The 17,605-nt window shown below is 38.8% G+C and overlaps 1 protein-coding gene across 2 annotated transcripts; it reads right to left on the reverse strand.

The window, feature by feature from the left end:
• Positions 1 to 349: 349 nt before the first annotated feature.
• Positions 350 to 17,357, reverse strand: clcn7 (chloride channel 7). 2 transcript variants are annotated; one of them, XM_008415713.3, is made up of 25 exons: positions 17,088 to 17,357; positions 15,916 to 15,993; positions 13,435 to 13,500; positions 12,787 to 12,852; positions 12,555 to 12,687; positions 12,195 to 12,304; positions 11,898 to 11,978; positions 11,747 to 11,809; positions 11,544 to 11,627; positions 11,325 to 11,418; positions 10,516 to 10,580; positions 10,290 to 10,406; positions 10,156 to 10,210; positions 9,042 to 9,102; positions 7,403 to 7,544; positions 6,931 to 7,024; positions 5,848 to 6,020; positions 5,049 to 5,100; positions 4,831 to 4,958; positions 4,026 to 4,111; positions 3,511 to 3,643; positions 2,609 to 2,668; positions 2,356 to 2,532; positions 2,193 to 2,273; positions 350 to 1,914 (listed from the first exon to the last, which is right to left on the reverse strand). In XM_008415713.3, exons 1-25 carry the CDS (start codon positions 17,199 to 17,201, stop codon positions 1,828 to 1,830), a joined length of 2,400 nt encoding a protein of 799 aa, XP_008413935.1. In that variant the 5' UTR covers positions 17,202 to 17,357; the 3' UTR covers positions 350 to 1,827. The 2 variants fall into 2 exon arrangements, with proteins under 2 accessions (XP_008413935.1, XP_008413938.1); XM_008415716.3 differs by lacking the exon at positions 15,916 to 15,993.
• Positions 17,358 to 17,605: the final 248 nt, after the last annotated feature.

Genomic DNA, 17,605 nt, shown 5'->3' on the forward strand with positions numbered 1-17,605 from the left:
TGCATGCGTAAGCAGCGGCCTAATGGTTTTCTAAGAGCATATAGTGAGGAAAAGCATTTCTTTGTTTATGTGGAAAGCACGACTCGACTCATCAATAAGACGAGTCAAAGGCTCCACCCAAGAAATGCATCAAACATTTTGATCTTCACCAGAAAACCTTGCAAGAGAATCACCAGAAAAAACCTTAAACACATTAAACATTGCTGATGCAAGAGGGAAATGATCCAAATTAGACTCAATTAAAAATATTAAATGACATTTTGGATCCAAGTCTGGACTTAAATCTAACAGACACTGCAGAATGAGCATAAATAGCGTCTGTAAAGAATATTGGGTCAACATTCATCAGTAGTGTTTGAGCTCAGTTAGACATTTTATTGTATTAATTCATTCATTTATGTTTGCAGTAGCAACTCAACCATCTACATTTAGGAATCTCACCTAAGTGTAGCTTTAAAGCACAATATTATATTAAGTTTGTTATTGAGAATTACATTTAATATTTATGGTCATATTTTCATTTTGAAAAAAAAAAAAGTAAAAAAAAAGATTAAATAACCTGAAGCTCCTGATACGTGAAAGTTAAGACGATGTTAAAATCTTTTCTTCTGTTTCTCAAACGATAAGACAACAGGTGGCTCATGTGCGCCCTCTGGTGGTTTGATGGGGTATTAAAATAAATCTGAACGTTTAAGCAGAAATGGGTAATTCTTCACAAACACCATTAATATCTCCGTTTCACTTTTTTTGTATTTACAAGAATGACCATCATTTATTGTCTCCAATAAAAGTAACTTTTATAAAGGATAGATTCCAACTTTATTATTTCACAAAAAGGCATTTTCTTAGTAGTTATAAAATAGAGCTCAGTAAACATTTTCATGTTCTATACATTAAAAGAAAAAAACAAAGTGGTTTTACAATGAAGTGCACAAAATATTAATACTGGAACACTTAGCACAAACTGACATTTAAAAAAAAAAAAAAAAAAAATCAAACATTGAATTTTCTGGTTCTGACAATATTCACATAAAGCTTCATGATGCGGATCTTCACACTTAAACGACTTTCACAGAAAAAAGGTGAAAGTGAAAATCTTGAGAGGTGATTTAAAGAAGACGAGTTCGTACCTTTAGCTTTTGCTCTCAGTAGTAATGTCATCTGTGCATGTCAAACAGAAAAAGAGGCAAAAATGGGACATAAAACTATAAGACCTTCGACTTTGCATGAGCCCGGACTATTCTCTTTAAGTTAAAACAGATCTCTGACATCAATAAATAACATCATTCTCTCAGTTCAAAACACGCAATACATCAATAATCTGAACTTAAAATAAAAAAAAAAAAAAAGAGGATTTAAACTCTGGGATTCAACAGCATGAGATCCTTCGATGTTAAAATGATGGAGTGAAAAACAAGACAGACACAAACCTGATTTATGATTTACCCCTTCAGCCAAACCAAACCCGACCCGCGACGGGTTTGGTTACATTTCACCAGAGGGGAGTGGAAATAAAACCTTTTGTATAAACAGTTTCGATTTGAAGTGATCCTGTTGTTTCGATTTAATGTGACCTGGAGCATGATGGAAAACACGATGATTTAAGTTTTAAAAAATTAGGCAAAAGGAAATAAACGTAACCAAAAACAAGTGAAAAGTTTTTAAAGTCTTAAACGACAGAAACACAATCATTTTGTTTATTTCACACGGGGAGGCGGGAGAGAAATCGCTGTGCTGGAGCACAATGCATCGCTCAGGTGTGCAGGAAGGCTGGTGGCCTCTGAGGCATCAGGTGTGTTCATGTCCATCAGTGTGTGTGTGTGTGTACTATGTCTGAGCCAAATGGAGCTCCTCCAGTCCGTGTTTACCCACGTGATACCTGGCCAGGTCCTTCCGGGTCACCAGTCCGACCACCTGTGCAGCGACAAAAATCAAGACGTTACATCTGAACGACTGATCTTAGCAATTTAACGTGACAGAGAAATGCTGCGTAGTGCAGAATAGTAAAGAAATGGTTTCCTGTATGTAGCACAAAAGCATCCAAACTTCTTTTTAACATAAAAATATACATATGGTCTTTAAAAATCATCATTTCCCTTCTGTTCCATAATCATTTATTCCTTGTGTTGCTCTAAAATCCCAGTAAAATGCTGATGTGAAAAGGCTCAGACTAAAATACTCAACACACTTACTCTGTTATCATCGTCCACCACCACTAGATGTCTGAGTCCGAGCGCTCTGAACAGCTTGAACACGCGAGGAAGCGACGTGTCCTGCAAATGAAGGATTTCAGGTCAGGATTCATATTCACACACATAAGCTTGAGAAGATGAACGAGGGTGGCGTGTCCCTCGCCTGTGGAACGGTGTAGGGAGTTGGGTTCATAAACTCGGTGAGGTCCATCATGCACTCTCTCTCGTCCTGAGAGACGTGGATGCTCTGGATTGGGGGAAACCTGGGGTAGGCGTCCCTGAAATCCTTCAGCTGGAGCTTCCTCTGAGTGAGCCGGGAGCGGGCGAGCTCCACAAACACCTGACAAAAGACGAATCACAGGAAATTTATCATCCGCCTTATTCTCTGCACAGCGACATGCGTCTCTGACTTTTACCTTGTGCTTGAGGAGAACGATGAGCTGAGAGCGGAGTATGAGGCCGCAGAGTTTAGCAGGCTGGAAGACACAATTTGTAACTTATAATTTAGCATCTCAGGGTTTCAACAACTGAAAGTTAAGAATTTTTAACATAATTCTGAACGAAATATAAGACCTGTGTTAGAATGAATGTAGTGTTGCAACAGAAATTATCAAAGACAAACACCGTCCAGCTAACTGGAGATAAATTTGCATTTAAGCCATAATGGACACAAAAAAGCTAGCTAGCTACCTCACTTTTTTTTATCTGCCTAGTTCATTTTTCTTTAGCCAACTAGTTCACTTCTTTTAGCTAGCTTGCTCACTTTATCTACCTAGTTCACTTTTCTTTAGCTAGCTAGTTCACTTCTTTTTAGCTAGCTAGTTCACTTCTTTTTAGCTAACTAGGTCATTTTCTAAGCTAGCTCACTTTTCTCTAGCTAGCTAACTCACTTTTTTTAGTTTACTAGTTCACTTCTTTTAGCTAGCTAGCTCACTTCTGTTTAGCTAGCTAGCTCACTTCTGTCTTCCTTCATTTCCACTACAGGAACCAGAACCAATGGGTTGTGCTTTATATATGCTAGTTAGCTAGGTTATATTAGCCGCTAATTACCAGTAGCCTCAACTAACTCGATTCATGGAGGGCAATAAAGAGGCGACACAAATGAGAAAAACAAGAAAGAGAGATTTCACATGACATTAAATAGTCCTGCCACCACAGGACTATTTAAAACCAATTTAAGACCAATTTTGAGGCCAAATTACTTTTTAAATAAATTTAAGACATTTTAAGGCCTTAACTTTAGATACAGGAATGTAAGACTTTTCAAGGATGTGCGTGTACATCATGCATTTCTGTCAGTCGCCAGATCAAACAATACCTCGTCATCACCAGAAACCTGCACGACGACAGGGAAGCCGTTGTGATTGGTGGAAGTGTTGCTGAGCGTGTCGACGATTGTTCCGACCTTCTCTATTCTGTTCAGGCAGGTGACCGGTGAGCTCATCACCTCCCTGGGTGTGAAAGGGATGGACACAGAAAGACAAACAAATTAGAAGAGGACAAAGGCTCCTCTCAGAAAAGAATTCAAAGAATATACAATCTATGCAAAAGCATTCGTACATTTGGAACAGTTTTCATTCAGTCACGCCACAACCTCAAACTTTATCGTTTAATATTTTTAGGCGACATACAAACAGAACGTTGCATTAAAGTAAAGTGGAGGGAAAAATCTGAATGTTTTGGCGTGAAGGAATGAAAATATTTGCAAGGCAGCGTGAACAAAAAAGGAGGGAGGATGAGAAAACCTTGCATGCTTCAATGTGTAACAGATTAGCGAAGAGTCATACATTAGCAATTTGTTAACAAGCCTTCAAGACGTCAGGCAGGACCTACCTGGCGGTGAGCCAGTGGGAGGTGGCAGGCGCCTCCCAGTGCAGGAAGGGAACGCTTCCCAGCTTGATGTGGAGGTCATATAAGCCCTGAGGCACACACACAGTGGTTTTAAAACACACTCGAGAGGTTTGCGGTAACAGGAAAAGATGGAATGAAAAATGCCAGCTATGAATTTGTTTTAAAAAGTACAGACAGACAGAGAATACGACAAGCATGGCACATTTTTATGGGTAGTTTCTAGTGAACAGTTGAGCTCTAATTAGATCTCAGGTTCCTCTGAAGTGTATTATACCTAAATATCTCCATGTAAGCATCCCTAATGACCAAATAAATTGTTTTGCATTTTCAAAAGCTGACCGAAACAGAACGAGATGTTTCCATCATATTGTTCATTTAAAGGTCCCTTTAATCAGAGAAAGGGACAGAATGACCTCAATTTTCTTTAAATCATGGCATAAGAATCCCTTCCCAAATTGTTGCTGCACATGGCTGGTCAGCTGGCTAAAGGAAACGGAGAAATGGATTCTTTTGCGTACGTTTCCATACTCAAAAACACAGTGATGATTGGGGGGGGATAAAACATGGAGGAGATGCAACCTTTAACTGTTTTCACAAAGTTTTTCATGTGTGAAAATAAATAAATGTCAAAGATTAATGTGTTTTAATACAAAAAAAACACAGCTTTCCTGTTTAAAATGCAGTCCAAATTTTACTCAGGACAATCATACCCCCCACTGCCTCGTCTGGAATTAGAAAACTACTGATTTGAGTTTTTAATCGACGCCAGCGTGCGTCGCCTCCTTACCTCCTGGAAGTAGTCTCCGACTATCTTGGCGGTCATGAGTACGAGCATGATGGGAAGGCCGTACGTGACGTTGCCCGTCGCCTCCACCATGATGACCGTCAAGCTGAGGGTCATTCTCACGATGCCACCTGCAGGTGGCAGCGCGTTACTACGTTTTAACTCATTTCATTTGTGAACGTCACAGAAGAAGAACTAAACGAAACACTGGAGTCTCTCACCTAACTGGGCAGCAGCTCCAATCAGGGCATATTTACCAGGGTCAGTCCACAACTGAAGAGACACAAAGAAAAAAACGAGGAAGCGAGTCAGGAGGAATCCTGTAGTGACTCATCAGCATCCATGGTGAAGATGCGCAAAATAAACATTCAGAGAGAATAAAAATAGTGTTTTTTCCCCCACTTATTCAACCTTTGAAACAAGCAGAGACCGTCAAAAAGTTGCAGCAAAACTTGGCAAAATATACGTTTGTGATTGTAGGACAAACGTGACTTCAGACTTGAGGTCTGAAGTCATGGAGACTTCAGACCTCAAGCTGCCACACTTCCCTTAAAATCCTGCACACTTCGCCTGTTGTCAAGATCAATCTGGGCGACTTCCGGCCCAGAAGAGGCTGAAAGAAACAGACCTCTGTGTCGCATCAAATTATGTCAGCTATGCATAAATCGTTTGGAACCATTTGGAAAGTAAACAACATTTTCATCATTTATATACTGCATCAGTTGCCGACAGAAACAGGAACTGATGGATTACCAAGTTAGAATCTCCTAGAAGCAGCGTGTATTTTTGAGGATTGAAGAGTGTCTGTGTGTATGTTTTGTCTTAACATTTTAATAAAAGTACTGAAATTAAAGGCTCTCAAAGAGAAGACAGATAACACTGCTGCAATAAAAGTTGAATCATTCTAAGGTTTTTTTTAGGGTGGGGACCTGGGGGGTTCACATCTTCATAAGAAGTGTCAATAAATATGGCTGCCAATGTTCCAGCAGACAAAAAGGTGTGTGTGTGTTGAGCACTAACTGAGGCGGTAGAAGTAGTGGAGGCCAGCAGTATTCCACACAGCCGCCCCCAGGCTGCTCCGATCAGGAGAGACGGGATGAACACGCCGGCAGACACCGCCAGGCCGTAGGTCCAACACGCCAGGAAGAAGTAGGTCAGTGTGAACAGACCCAGAGTCAGAGCGTTGTAGGTTCCTTCAAAGCCAAGAAACCAGGAGGCAAAGAGATTAAATAACACAAAAACAACTCAGATGGAAGAAAAAGTTGTTTCAAGTGACGGTTCATTAAGTTGATGAGTTTTTCTGACCTGCAGTTTAGAGCGATGGACCATTTGGAAAGTAAACAACATTTTCATCATTTATATACTGCATGTTTCAGCAAATACTTGAGGCTTCAAGTTTTTTTTAAATTATTGTTCTTCACACCATTGCATTATTCAATATCCACAGAGAGGAGTCAAAATAAGACAAACAATTAAAAACTTAAATTTAATTACTACAGAAGGGAAGAAAAAAAACACAAACTATTAAAAACAAAATCAATAAACTTTAACTTTAAATAATCTAACTGAAGGTTTTGCTATATAAACCATCCACAGTGTCGCATTACAACTAATAAAGTTTAATTTTTATCAAGACCTTACGTGGAAAACAAAAGTAGTGGATAAATTTGAAGGGGAAGAAAAACAATGCAACATTCTATATATATATTTTTTTACATATAGAAATCTGAAAAGTGTGGCATGCATTTGAACGTTCGATTGATGGAAGAACTGTTCGATTGATGGAAGAACTGTAAACCCTAAAGCATAATTGGCCGCCCACCTAAAATAAAAAGCCAGGAGTGTAATAACCAGAGAAGCAGCCAAGAGCCACATGCTAACTCTGGAGGAGCTGCAGAGATCCACAGCTCAAGTGGAAGAACCTGCTAGTTGTGCACAGCCCACACACCTGCCCTATATGAACTGGTAGATGGCATAAAACTCCCACTAGCAGTCTGCTGAACGCCATTAGGCTTTTCCTCAACAACAGTTAACTTAAAGGCTAACAGAGAAAAACATATTACAGCATTATGGTTACCGTAGCAACCATCATGTGGTTTTTACCTGTTGGATTGTGGAAGAGACTCCGCACGCTTCTCTCAGGAGTGTTGAAGAAGGTTGTGGCCATGGAGTTATATTCTCCGTCTGCACAGAACAACTGGACAAGAAAATGAAGGAATTAATATAGAAAAAAAAATCAAACATGAATAGGGAAACGAGGGAAGGAAACGGCATTAAATCTCCACATTTATAAATCGCTGAGTCATCCACCACATCAAAAAGCTAACTTGCTGATGTGAGAAAAGCTCTTTACTCTTCAGTTCCTTCTCCAGCGTTGATCTTGTAACGCCGCCGCCAACGAAGCTTAAAGAAATGAAACTGACAAAAAGGGAAACCGCAGAGATTCACTATGACAAAACTCATCTGGACAGACGTCTGCTCGAAATTAACGTTCTTAAATCTTCAGGAAGCTGAAACAGGTTGTGTGTTGCATCTCCCCAGCAGTGTGTCTGTGTGTGTGTGTGTGTGTGTGTACCTGCAGTGGGTACTCCTCGGTGTGGTCGGGCCCCAGAGGCTGACAGTCGGTGGAGAAATAGATCATGACAAAAGCCACCGTGGCGGTCACCGCGGCGACCAGCATGGCCTCCATCACTTGCAAACATGGCCGATGGACGTACCTGACGGAGAAACCAAAACGTAAATCGGGTTTCTAGAAATGTTCCCACACCAGTTTGGACTTTCCCGGGTCAGGAGGAGCCGCTGACGGGAAACGCAAAGCTGGATCTGGCAGAGCGTCCGCTGGAATGTCTGTGAGATAAAGTCACTGAGAAACTCACTTCCTTACAGTCACTGCGTCGGACAGGAGAGGGTATTTTTAGAAACAGGTTTACCCAGTCAGGTTAAATATACGCAGATATAATTCATCACTCATTATGGTGACAACACAGAACAAAGACGCTTTTGACAATTCATAAATTATATCTGGATTCCCGCTTCCAGAGGGAAGGCTGAGCAACAGCAAACTGAATATCACTTTTTAACACTTTATTTGATAGTGAAATGGAAACTTTACGTTCATCTTGCATTTAAATAATAACTGATAACAAAGGGTTACATCTGCAACATTTTGTGCTCCACCAGAATCAGAGTAAATGTTTAAAAGTTCAGATAGAAATATCACATTCCCCCCCCCCATTTTTTCTTGCATAGCACGAATCTTCATGAATTTCCTGCAGCCTCTTTCTAAGCTATGGAAAGTCTGCCTAATTGTGTTTATTAAAAGGAAAAATGTTGCACATATAAGTAGATTACATTAGGGGACTGAGGAACCCAGAATAGTTGGAACCTGGTGATTATTTTTCCTCTTCATCCATCCATACTCTGAATTTGTTAGAGATTTAAAGTCCAGCGAGTCGTCCATCATTTTCACGTCAGTTTGAAGGTTTTATTAAAGAGATTGTTTCATACTGACTTACACCGTTTTAGAAGCAGCTCCACACCACATGAATACTGTATTACTGCGATAGTGTGATAAATTACTGTGGAGATTTATTTAGATTTAAAATGTCCAAAATGTTAAAATGAGTCATGAATGTTGAACTGGTTTACTCACAGACAGCGGGGTTTTATGACACAAACCACCTTAGTGTCATTTAAATGTTTAAACTATAACAGACATGAAGACAAAAGATTTATATTTATGTTGTAGAGATGCTATAGAAGGTTTTCTGTGGATTAAAATTAAGATGTGCATCTATTTAATGAATACAGTTGTCCTTTTCTAAGTTTAAGTAAATGGTTTTCACTAAAACCGCCAATTCTTAAAAAAAATAAAAAAATTACAAAGGCAAAAGAAAATATGCTTTGCCATCATTTTCATAATCAATTAATTTGCAGTGATTTAAATCCTTCTAAGCTAATAAATCCTTCAGCTTGTTAAATTATTACCACCGTCCAGTTTTGGACCAGGAAAGTGTTTTACTGGGAGCTTGAGCTCTTTATTTCTGACTCGCTTCAGTCACGAGACGTTGTTGATATTCTGAGCAGATCTTTTCAAAACCTCCTCGTCTTTAACCAACGCCCTTTTTCTTTTTAAATAATGCAACAAAATCTCCCAGCATGCACGTGTTATCCCGCCTGATGCTTCATGCCCGAGCGCTAAAACCGGCCCATACCTGATCCTGAAGATGGTCAGCCAGTAGTTGAGAAAGTTAAAGAAAGCTCCCAAACCTCCACCTGGATGACAAAAGAGTAGAAAATGTAACTGGATTTGTTATTTTAAAATCTTAAGAAGCCCTGACAGATTTAGAGTTTTCAGTATTCTGGTTGATTTTCATGCAACAATAATACAAGCAAAAGTAATTTTCCCTTAGTTTGTATTAATACAATCCCACATCACCACACTTCCACCACCTTGCTACACCATTTAGAAATGTAATTCCCTCATCACAAACAAATCTCTTTTAATGCAATACAAAAAATGCTTGGTCTATAATTACAATAACTAAGATTTCCATTATTTCAACTGATTATTGATGAAAATGTGTTTACACTGATTTTCTGACTCAACGTTTAAATCAGTCAAATACAACTGGTAATCTGCCAGTCAGAAGCTCAAAAATCCAACCTATTCCCGATCAGTGAACACACCATCACTAAGCATTACCAGCGTCACTTTCAGAGCCGGTCATTAGTAGCTGTTGGGGATAAAAATCAGATTTTTCACTGGATTAAGATTAAAAAAAAGGTTGGGAATTGATTGCAAAGATTCAAAACTTTATTTTCTTATTGTCAATTTACTACCTAATTTTGATTTCTGATCATTTTTAAAAGGAAAACGTGTTTTCTATGACATGTAGAAACGACTCAAGAAAGAAAGATTTGCAGCGGACAACAGCAAAAACCTGTCTTACGTTGCACTTTTTCCTGCATAAACGGTGCAACGTTACCTTAAAATTACTTAAAAGTAAATAATAACCTTTCATCAGAAAACCTAGAGAGAAATATTCTGAATGTTGGTGTCATTTATTATGTTAGGGTTGATAAAAAAAACAAACAAAATATGTAAAACTCAGATAAGGAATCAGACACAAGCCTCTAATCGGTGCATTTTTATTTTTGTAGTTTTGCTTTTCTTCAGGTGGAACAAACACACCAGTGTGCACAACTAGAAAACGCTTAGACACCAAAAACCATTTAGATAAAACCTTCATGCTACTGGGTTTAGTATTTAACTATAACAGCCATTAAAAATCCCACATATTGGCAGAAACATCAACATTTTCTCACCTATGGCTCCCATAGCAATAAACAAAGGAATCTCATAGAGGTTATACTCCATCGCCTGTGAACAAGACAATGTTTTAATGTTTTACACTTGGCAACAAAAAAAAAAAAAACAGTAAAATATTAAAGTTTCTCACTTCGCTCTCAAAGCGTCCAAAATTGATGAGACCCGGATTGGAAAGGTCTCCTGGTTTGTTGTGATAGATACTGAGGAAGAAGTTCAGCGTGAAGGTGGAGATCATGGAGGCAAAAAACTGATGACAAAAGGAAGAAAGTCACCAACCGAGGACATTTTTTTAACATCTTTTTACTTTCTGGATCTAAAGCATCGTAGGAAATACACGTAGCGACCGCGTGACTTACGATCCTCCATGTCAACATCTGATTCCAGAAAGAGGCTCCTTCCTCCAGAGAGAACAAAACGCCGCCTGTTGGAAGGGAAACCGAGGAATCAGTCAAGTGATCTATAAATAAACCATCCGTCCCATATAACACATAATATATTAGCTTAAAGGTTTCAGGCATTTAATGGCTGGTTTTACTCTTTATATATATATATATATATATATAGAATATAGTGTCCCTTTTTGAACTGAATTACTTAAATTCTTTGGATTTCCATCTATAGCATATTTTGATTATACAGCGCAGGCAAATGTTTCAAGAAGCTAAATCAAAATTTAAGTAAAACTTCATGACAGAATTTACATGAAGTGAAATATACTTCACTACAAAAGGAGAAGAAAGAAAAAGAAAAGGAGGAAAACAGGACAGAAACATGGAAAGAATGAAAAAAAAAAAAACAAGCCAACAAATAAGGAAAGACAGGAGCAGCAGGACAAAAGGGCTGGATGTAAAAAAAGAAAAGAAGTGGAGGTAGAGTAAAACAAGGAATGAAAGGAGGAAAGGAGGGGCACAAGGAAGCAAGGGATGAAGTACAAAAGGAAAGAAAAGTGGAATGGAAAGAAGGTCCCAAGAAAGGAAGGATGTAAGGAAGACAAGGAAAAGGAGAAAAAGGAAGGAGGAGGCAAGAAAGGAAAAAACTACATAAAAACAGGGAAAGAAAATCTTTTCTAACTCATAACATCAAATCAGAAAAAAGCTGATTAATTATAAAGTATGTTGAACATTGTGCTGTTTGGGGAACTGGGTGCTTTTTTTGTGTTTTTTACCAACTGGGGCTCCAAACGCAGCAGAAACTCCAGCAGCAGCTCCGGCGGAAACAAAATCCCTTTTCTCTGTGTCTCTCCGGAAATATTCAAATATCTACAAGAGCAAAGACGCCAGTCAGAAATCAACTGGGATGTTTATGAGACTAAACAAACTGAAAAGAAAAGGTGAGTTTTCCACAACTATAATGGATTAGCATGGAGAATCCCACAGGTCCTGACCTTAAAGTCTCGTTTTAAGGAAGTGCTTCTGCCCTGCGAGACGCCAGCGGCTAAAACGGCACCAGAATGGATCATTGGGCCTTCCTAGAGGATTGTGGGTAAACAGGACAGGTGTAATAGAGAAACAGCATTCAATTATGTAAAACAAAAAAAGAAATTAACATTAAAATAATCAAGAAATAAGAAAGACTGAAGCCGTTTACCTTTCCTACTGCCAGACCACCGACCACGGAGAAGATTACACCCACCACTTTTACCACCAAAGTCTGCAGAACCCAAAAAGAACACATTAATACACCAGGCCGGTCTGATTCCAACCAATAAAATGGACGCGTGTGTTTCAGGTGTTTGCACCTTGAGCCGAACCACCCTGGGAATCTTGACTCCATTTAGGAAACATTTTATCTGAGGAATCCCACTTCCTGCTGCGATGGGCTGCAAGATACAGAAAGCCGGAAGAAACAACTTTTATCACTTGGAAATATTCAGTTTCCACAAAAAAAAACAAAAAAAAAACAAGGATTTGGTTTCCCATGTCAACAAGTTGCACAACCCGACTTAAACGCACTTCTTCAAAATTCATTTCCACTCTTCAGGAATCCAATAAGAAAGCCTCACTTGTTTCCGAACTCTAATAATTTTCTGCTTTACCTCAAAGAAGGCGACTATGATGGCCCCAAACATGACACAGAACGAGTTGAGGGCAGCCCACAGGAGCAGGGAGATGGACAGTCCGCCTGCTTCTGTAAACTTTACAATATCTGTAAAGGTTCTGAGTCAAGGAAGCTAAAAGCTAGCTCTAATCAACGACACATTAACAGAGTAAAAAGAACAGAAAGACACCAAAAACATGCAAAAATCATTGCAGTTTCACTAAAGAAGTGATCAAATTAAATTAATAACACAACCAACCGTGAATTATAAACAAAAAAAAAACTCAAGGCATAAAAATGTTTATCGTACGTCTCCATTTAGCTACTTCCTGTCTTCTAAACCAAGTCATCAGGATACTTTCTTTAATCAATTTGTATTTGAGTCCAGCCAGCTGCTCCACCGCGATGTCTATAAAGCAGGCGATGAGGCCCGTCAGGAAGCCGATCAGGCCGCAGATCACCCAGCGGCTGATCTCCAGGCAGCGAAAAGCCTCGAGGCACGAAACAGAGAGAAAGGAAAGTCAGGAACTGGAGGCATAAACACCAGAGGTGCAGCAACCATGCAGAGGACAACATTGTTCTGCACTCACCATGAAGCTCATCCTCCGCTCCTCCTCCAGAAACAGCTGGTTTTCAATGTTATCGTAGTCAAGACTCTAAAAATAGAGAAAACGATAGAAAGTCAAATTCAACCCAATGAATCATACGGTGATGTTCAAATTTCTCCTTTCATGGCTCCCAGAAGTTTACATTTTAAATCACAAAGTTCAATGTTTCACTGGCATTTTATATGAAAGACGAGAAAAAAGTACCAAAGTTGAAGAAAAACAATAGATGGTTTTCACAATTATAAATTGTTAAAAATTATAATTTGTTCTCAATAATATCAATCAATTGTATTTATAAAGCACCCTTCATACTAAAAGTAGCTGAAAGCATACATAGCAATATATGCTTTGATATATAAACAGAAAATATTATTTATGCTCTCGAGTTTCTATTCCAATAAAAAATAAATAAATAAATCTAGCTGTAGACTTGCAGCACATTTCTCCATTTATGTTAATTTTTCAAAGTTTAGACAAGTGAAGGGAAATCTAAAATAGGTCAAGTCAGGCAGATTAAACCTCAAAAAAAAAAAAGAAAAAAAAAAAGAAAATAAAATCGGAAACCGATATGAGCCATCAAAAGACGACCAGGGCATTGTTGGTTTTCCAATATAAAGCATCTTGTTTTACCTCAAACTTAAGTGACAGCAGCTTCTCATTGTGAGGGATCTCTTTGGGTCGCCCCCTCGCCGAATCCTGCAGCATATGACAAATAAAAAAACAAGAGGTCATCATATCATCACCGACCTCTGACCAAAGGCCTGTGGAAGGGAACGCAAAACCAAGAGCTGAAATATTGATGTCAAATATTCTACACAGAAAAGCTGCAAGAGGGAAAACGCATCAAAGACAAACAAAACGGACATTTTAAACATTTAAAAGTCACTTCTAGTAGAAAATACCGACTGATGAAAGCTGTAATGACGGTGCAAAAAGCAGCATTTCCTCCAAACTGTCTGGTGTGAAAATATTCAGACACCACAAAAGCTAAAAGCAAGAGAAGATTTATACAGCCATGTTGGATCTCCAGTTACATACATATATATATATACATATGGGTTTTGAAAAGGAGGAAATGCTGGTTTGTTAAGTGAAACTTACATGCATGTGAACAAGCCGGTCACAGCTACATGTAGATCTAACATGCATGGGCTTCTTTAACCCGCCTGCTGGCCCCTCAGGCCTCAGCACACAGGTCAAAGGTTTCATTCACAGGAACAGCAGAAACAAACGAAACACTGGAAATAATGTTTTGTTTACAGTGAAGCAAACCACATGCTTGGAGTCACATTCAGCCAGAAAAATGGACGGCATCTAATAATGAAAGAAAAACTAATGTGACGGAAACATGTCACAGCCTGTCCTGTGACTGCTGATTGATGCCCGATTGTTTTGATTTTTTCTTCTTCTCTCTTGTCAAGCCAAATTTTAGTGGAAAAAGTTCATGTTGTTTGTGTTTACTGACCAATTTAACTCTTTGTTAAACATAATTTTAAAACAAATCATTTAATGTTTAAAGATAACATCCAGTTGTGTATTTTTTCTTCCCTCCAAAAAAAATGTGCACGGACAATAAAAGCACCTTTTGGTTATAAGGAGTGGATTTCCGCTGCAGAATCTCACAAAATAGAGAGAGAAAACGTTGCTAGTTCTACTTAGTGTTTTACTTGGGTTGATGACATCACAACAGGCACCAGGACCGACGTGATTAGCTGGAAAAAGCAGCCATTAGATTATAACAAATTTCAAGTTTCATGTGAGTTGCAAGGAGTTCAACCGAACATGTTCGTGTCGGAGACATCAAGAATTTTCCTCAGAGATGTTAAAGCACCTAAAATCAATTCCTGATGAAGCTGGAGCAAACCGAGACTAAGAGGACACCGATAGCTTTAAGAACTTTAGCTGGTACAAATCTATTTACATTCGTCTGAACTCATCCTATAACTTCTCTCTTCCAGACTGCCGGGTGATGTTTCATCTGCTTCCTCTCGTTTTTTATAGACTGGACTGATGCCGAAAGCATCAGTTTACTGCGGCTGTTTGCGTGGTGAGGCCAAGTGGACTCAGATGCATCAAGAAATTGTTTTTAGAGGTGAACTGGACGTTTTTCAGTAGATAGGATGGATCATTTCAGGCTGCAAAACGGCAAGAGAGAGCAACACTTTCAAAAGATAACAGAAAGGATGAACAAAGTGCAGTGAAGGCGCTCTGTTTTTGTCCTTTTGAACTTTTTACCTCTGTGTCAATTAAACATTTTGAATTCGGAAATGTTGGCAAACTTTTTGAAATCGGAGTTAATGCAATAAACTTCAAACTAGTTTCAAAACATCTATGATGGAGGATTTTTATTAAAAGTCGTGAATACGAAAAGAGAAAAAGTACAAACGTCGTACTCAAAAAAAAAAAAAAACTAATCGGTTGCCTGATGTTAGAAAAAAGACATTTAACAAAATAGCACAACTACAGTGGCCCAGAAGAGTAAAAAAAACAACAACAAACACAAAACAGAATTTATGCAAAGCCGACAGCTTTAGCTTTCTTAAATCTGTTCTTTATTTACGTAGTTTGACCCTTCTGGACCACCATACAAAGCCAACAAGAAAAACTTACAACATAAAACAACCTAAAAGCTTGAAATGCTTAGATTTAGTGTGTGACCAGTTTGATTAAAAATGAGGGATTATTTTTCCTTTTTTTCAGATGGATCTTGTTTGAAGTGGCCACTTCAGTGGTTTCATCTGTCAGGATCTCTGGGTGGTCACAGTAAGAAACACATGCCTTGCATTAATTCATTACTCAAGGAGCTCCACAGTGGAAACCATCAGACATGTGCCCTTCAAGCGCGCAGGATTACTCATCCGTCACTGGGCCGCTCTGGCCGCCACAGTGTCAGCTGTTCCAGATTTCAGTCCAACCAAATCCAGTGGAAAGCAGCTGAGACTAACGATAATCTGTGTGAATTACACCATTTATCTGAGCTCCCTGCTTAACACCACAATCAGTTTCTTCATAGGTGGCAAAGATGAAGCCGGGACTTGACGAATGGGAGCGACAGACACGGAAAAGGAGAAGAAAAAAAAAATGTACTGGCGACCGGATCTCAGACTTTACCTCTTCTGTGGTTATCTCCTCTTCCAAATCCACCGTGCTCAGTCTGCCTATCTGAAATACAGTGCTTCCACTTGACATCTACACACACCACATACAGCAACAGAAAGAGCGATGGCTTTGTGTGTGAATTTGAAACTGAAGTGACAACATACAGCTGACTAAGTCAGAACATCGTTGAAAAGTTTGTCTATTTCAACAGCACAATTCAAAAATTTAAAAATTATAAAATGATGTAGATTTAGTAAATACGGAGCACAGTTGCTGACGCCCTCTAGAATGACAATACACACCACTAGAGAAGCCCATTGTGGCCATGTAGCTTCGTGGAAAGTTAAGTGGAAGGAAAAAGTGTAGTAGAAAAGTTTAAAAGCTGATTTTATTCATGTACCGTACTGATTTAAGTTTTTTTTTTTTTTACAAAATCAATGAGATTATCACAGATAGTGTTCAAAATGTTTTTCTTCCACTTAACTTTACATTAACATACCTAGAAACAGCAGCCGTAGTCATCATAATGAACAGAAACAAACGCCGGGATAAATTCACACTGTGTGTAATTAAGCTATACATGTCTATAAAGTGGACCACTGAAATAACTTAACTTTTTGGTGATTATTAAATGCTTTTTATTATTTGTTAGCCATTGCATTTAGATACTGGAACTGGCTTCATTAGAAGTTATCATCTATCAGCATTCAGCAGATCTAAAAGCCTAAATATTTTTTTAGGGTTGATTTGACTAATATTAATGACCTTCATTAATATTAGTTTTAAGTGATTAAAACTTAAAAATAAGTTTTAATCACTTATTTTCATTAAACTATCTTAGTTTAGGGGCAATAGCAAGGACAAACATTTCTAAATCCTGTCATATGAACCACTTCCTGGTAACTAGATCTAATTATGCGCAGTAATAACATAATTTAATTGGCGCTAATCTGCTTAGATTCCAGCTTATTGTTGCTTGTTATTGCGTCCAAATGCAACCAAAGCCATAAGACATCACAAAAACAGGATTCCTGCTGATGCATTCCGTTTCCCGCTAGCAAACATTCCCCCCATGCAGCGTTCAAAACATGATTAAAGAGAACCTTACAGCGCTTTTTAACACATGACTTTGCACCTGATGTAGCTTATAGTGGGAGCAGCTGTTAGCCACCGGGTCGCTGTACCTGTCTGAGGGGTCTGGACTGCTCGGAGCCGTTCAGCAGCGGGGTTTCCTCCCCGGCCGCCCCGGACTCGTCGCCTCGGCTGGACCAGGACACTTTCTTGGTGATGTTAGCCATGTTGGACGCTGGTAGCTCGCCACTGGGAATGTAAACAGATGTTCTGCTTTGTTTTCCCCCCCAACTAATTGCAGCTCCTACAGGGGATAGCTGCCACTTTTCCGTCTTCTCATGATGACTCCCGCAACTCGTGACGCTCTGTAAGGATCGCGTGCAGGGTCATAAATATTTTTTTTTTTGTGCGTGTGTTGCATGCCGGGAACTGTAGTGTTATGACAAAAGCGAGTGTTGAAAGTTGTTTTTGCTCATATCTAGTTGTGTTTTGAGGGCCAAAAATAGTTATGTTTTTCTTATGAATACATATCCATATATATTTAATAAATAAAATACAATTGGAAATAAGTAGGGGTTTAAATAAGTGACATATTTATCTTTTAGTATTCATTTTTAGCCACATTGGAGTG

The sequence above is a fragment of the Poecilia reticulata genome, chromosome 8 (genome assembly GCF_904066995.2).
Source record: "Poecilia reticulata chromosome 8, P_reticulata-male-v2, whole genome shotgun sequence".
Classification (NCBI taxonomy): domain Eukaryota; kingdom Metazoa; phylum Chordata; class Actinopteri; order Cyprinodontiformes; family Poeciliidae; genus Poecilia; species Poecilia reticulata.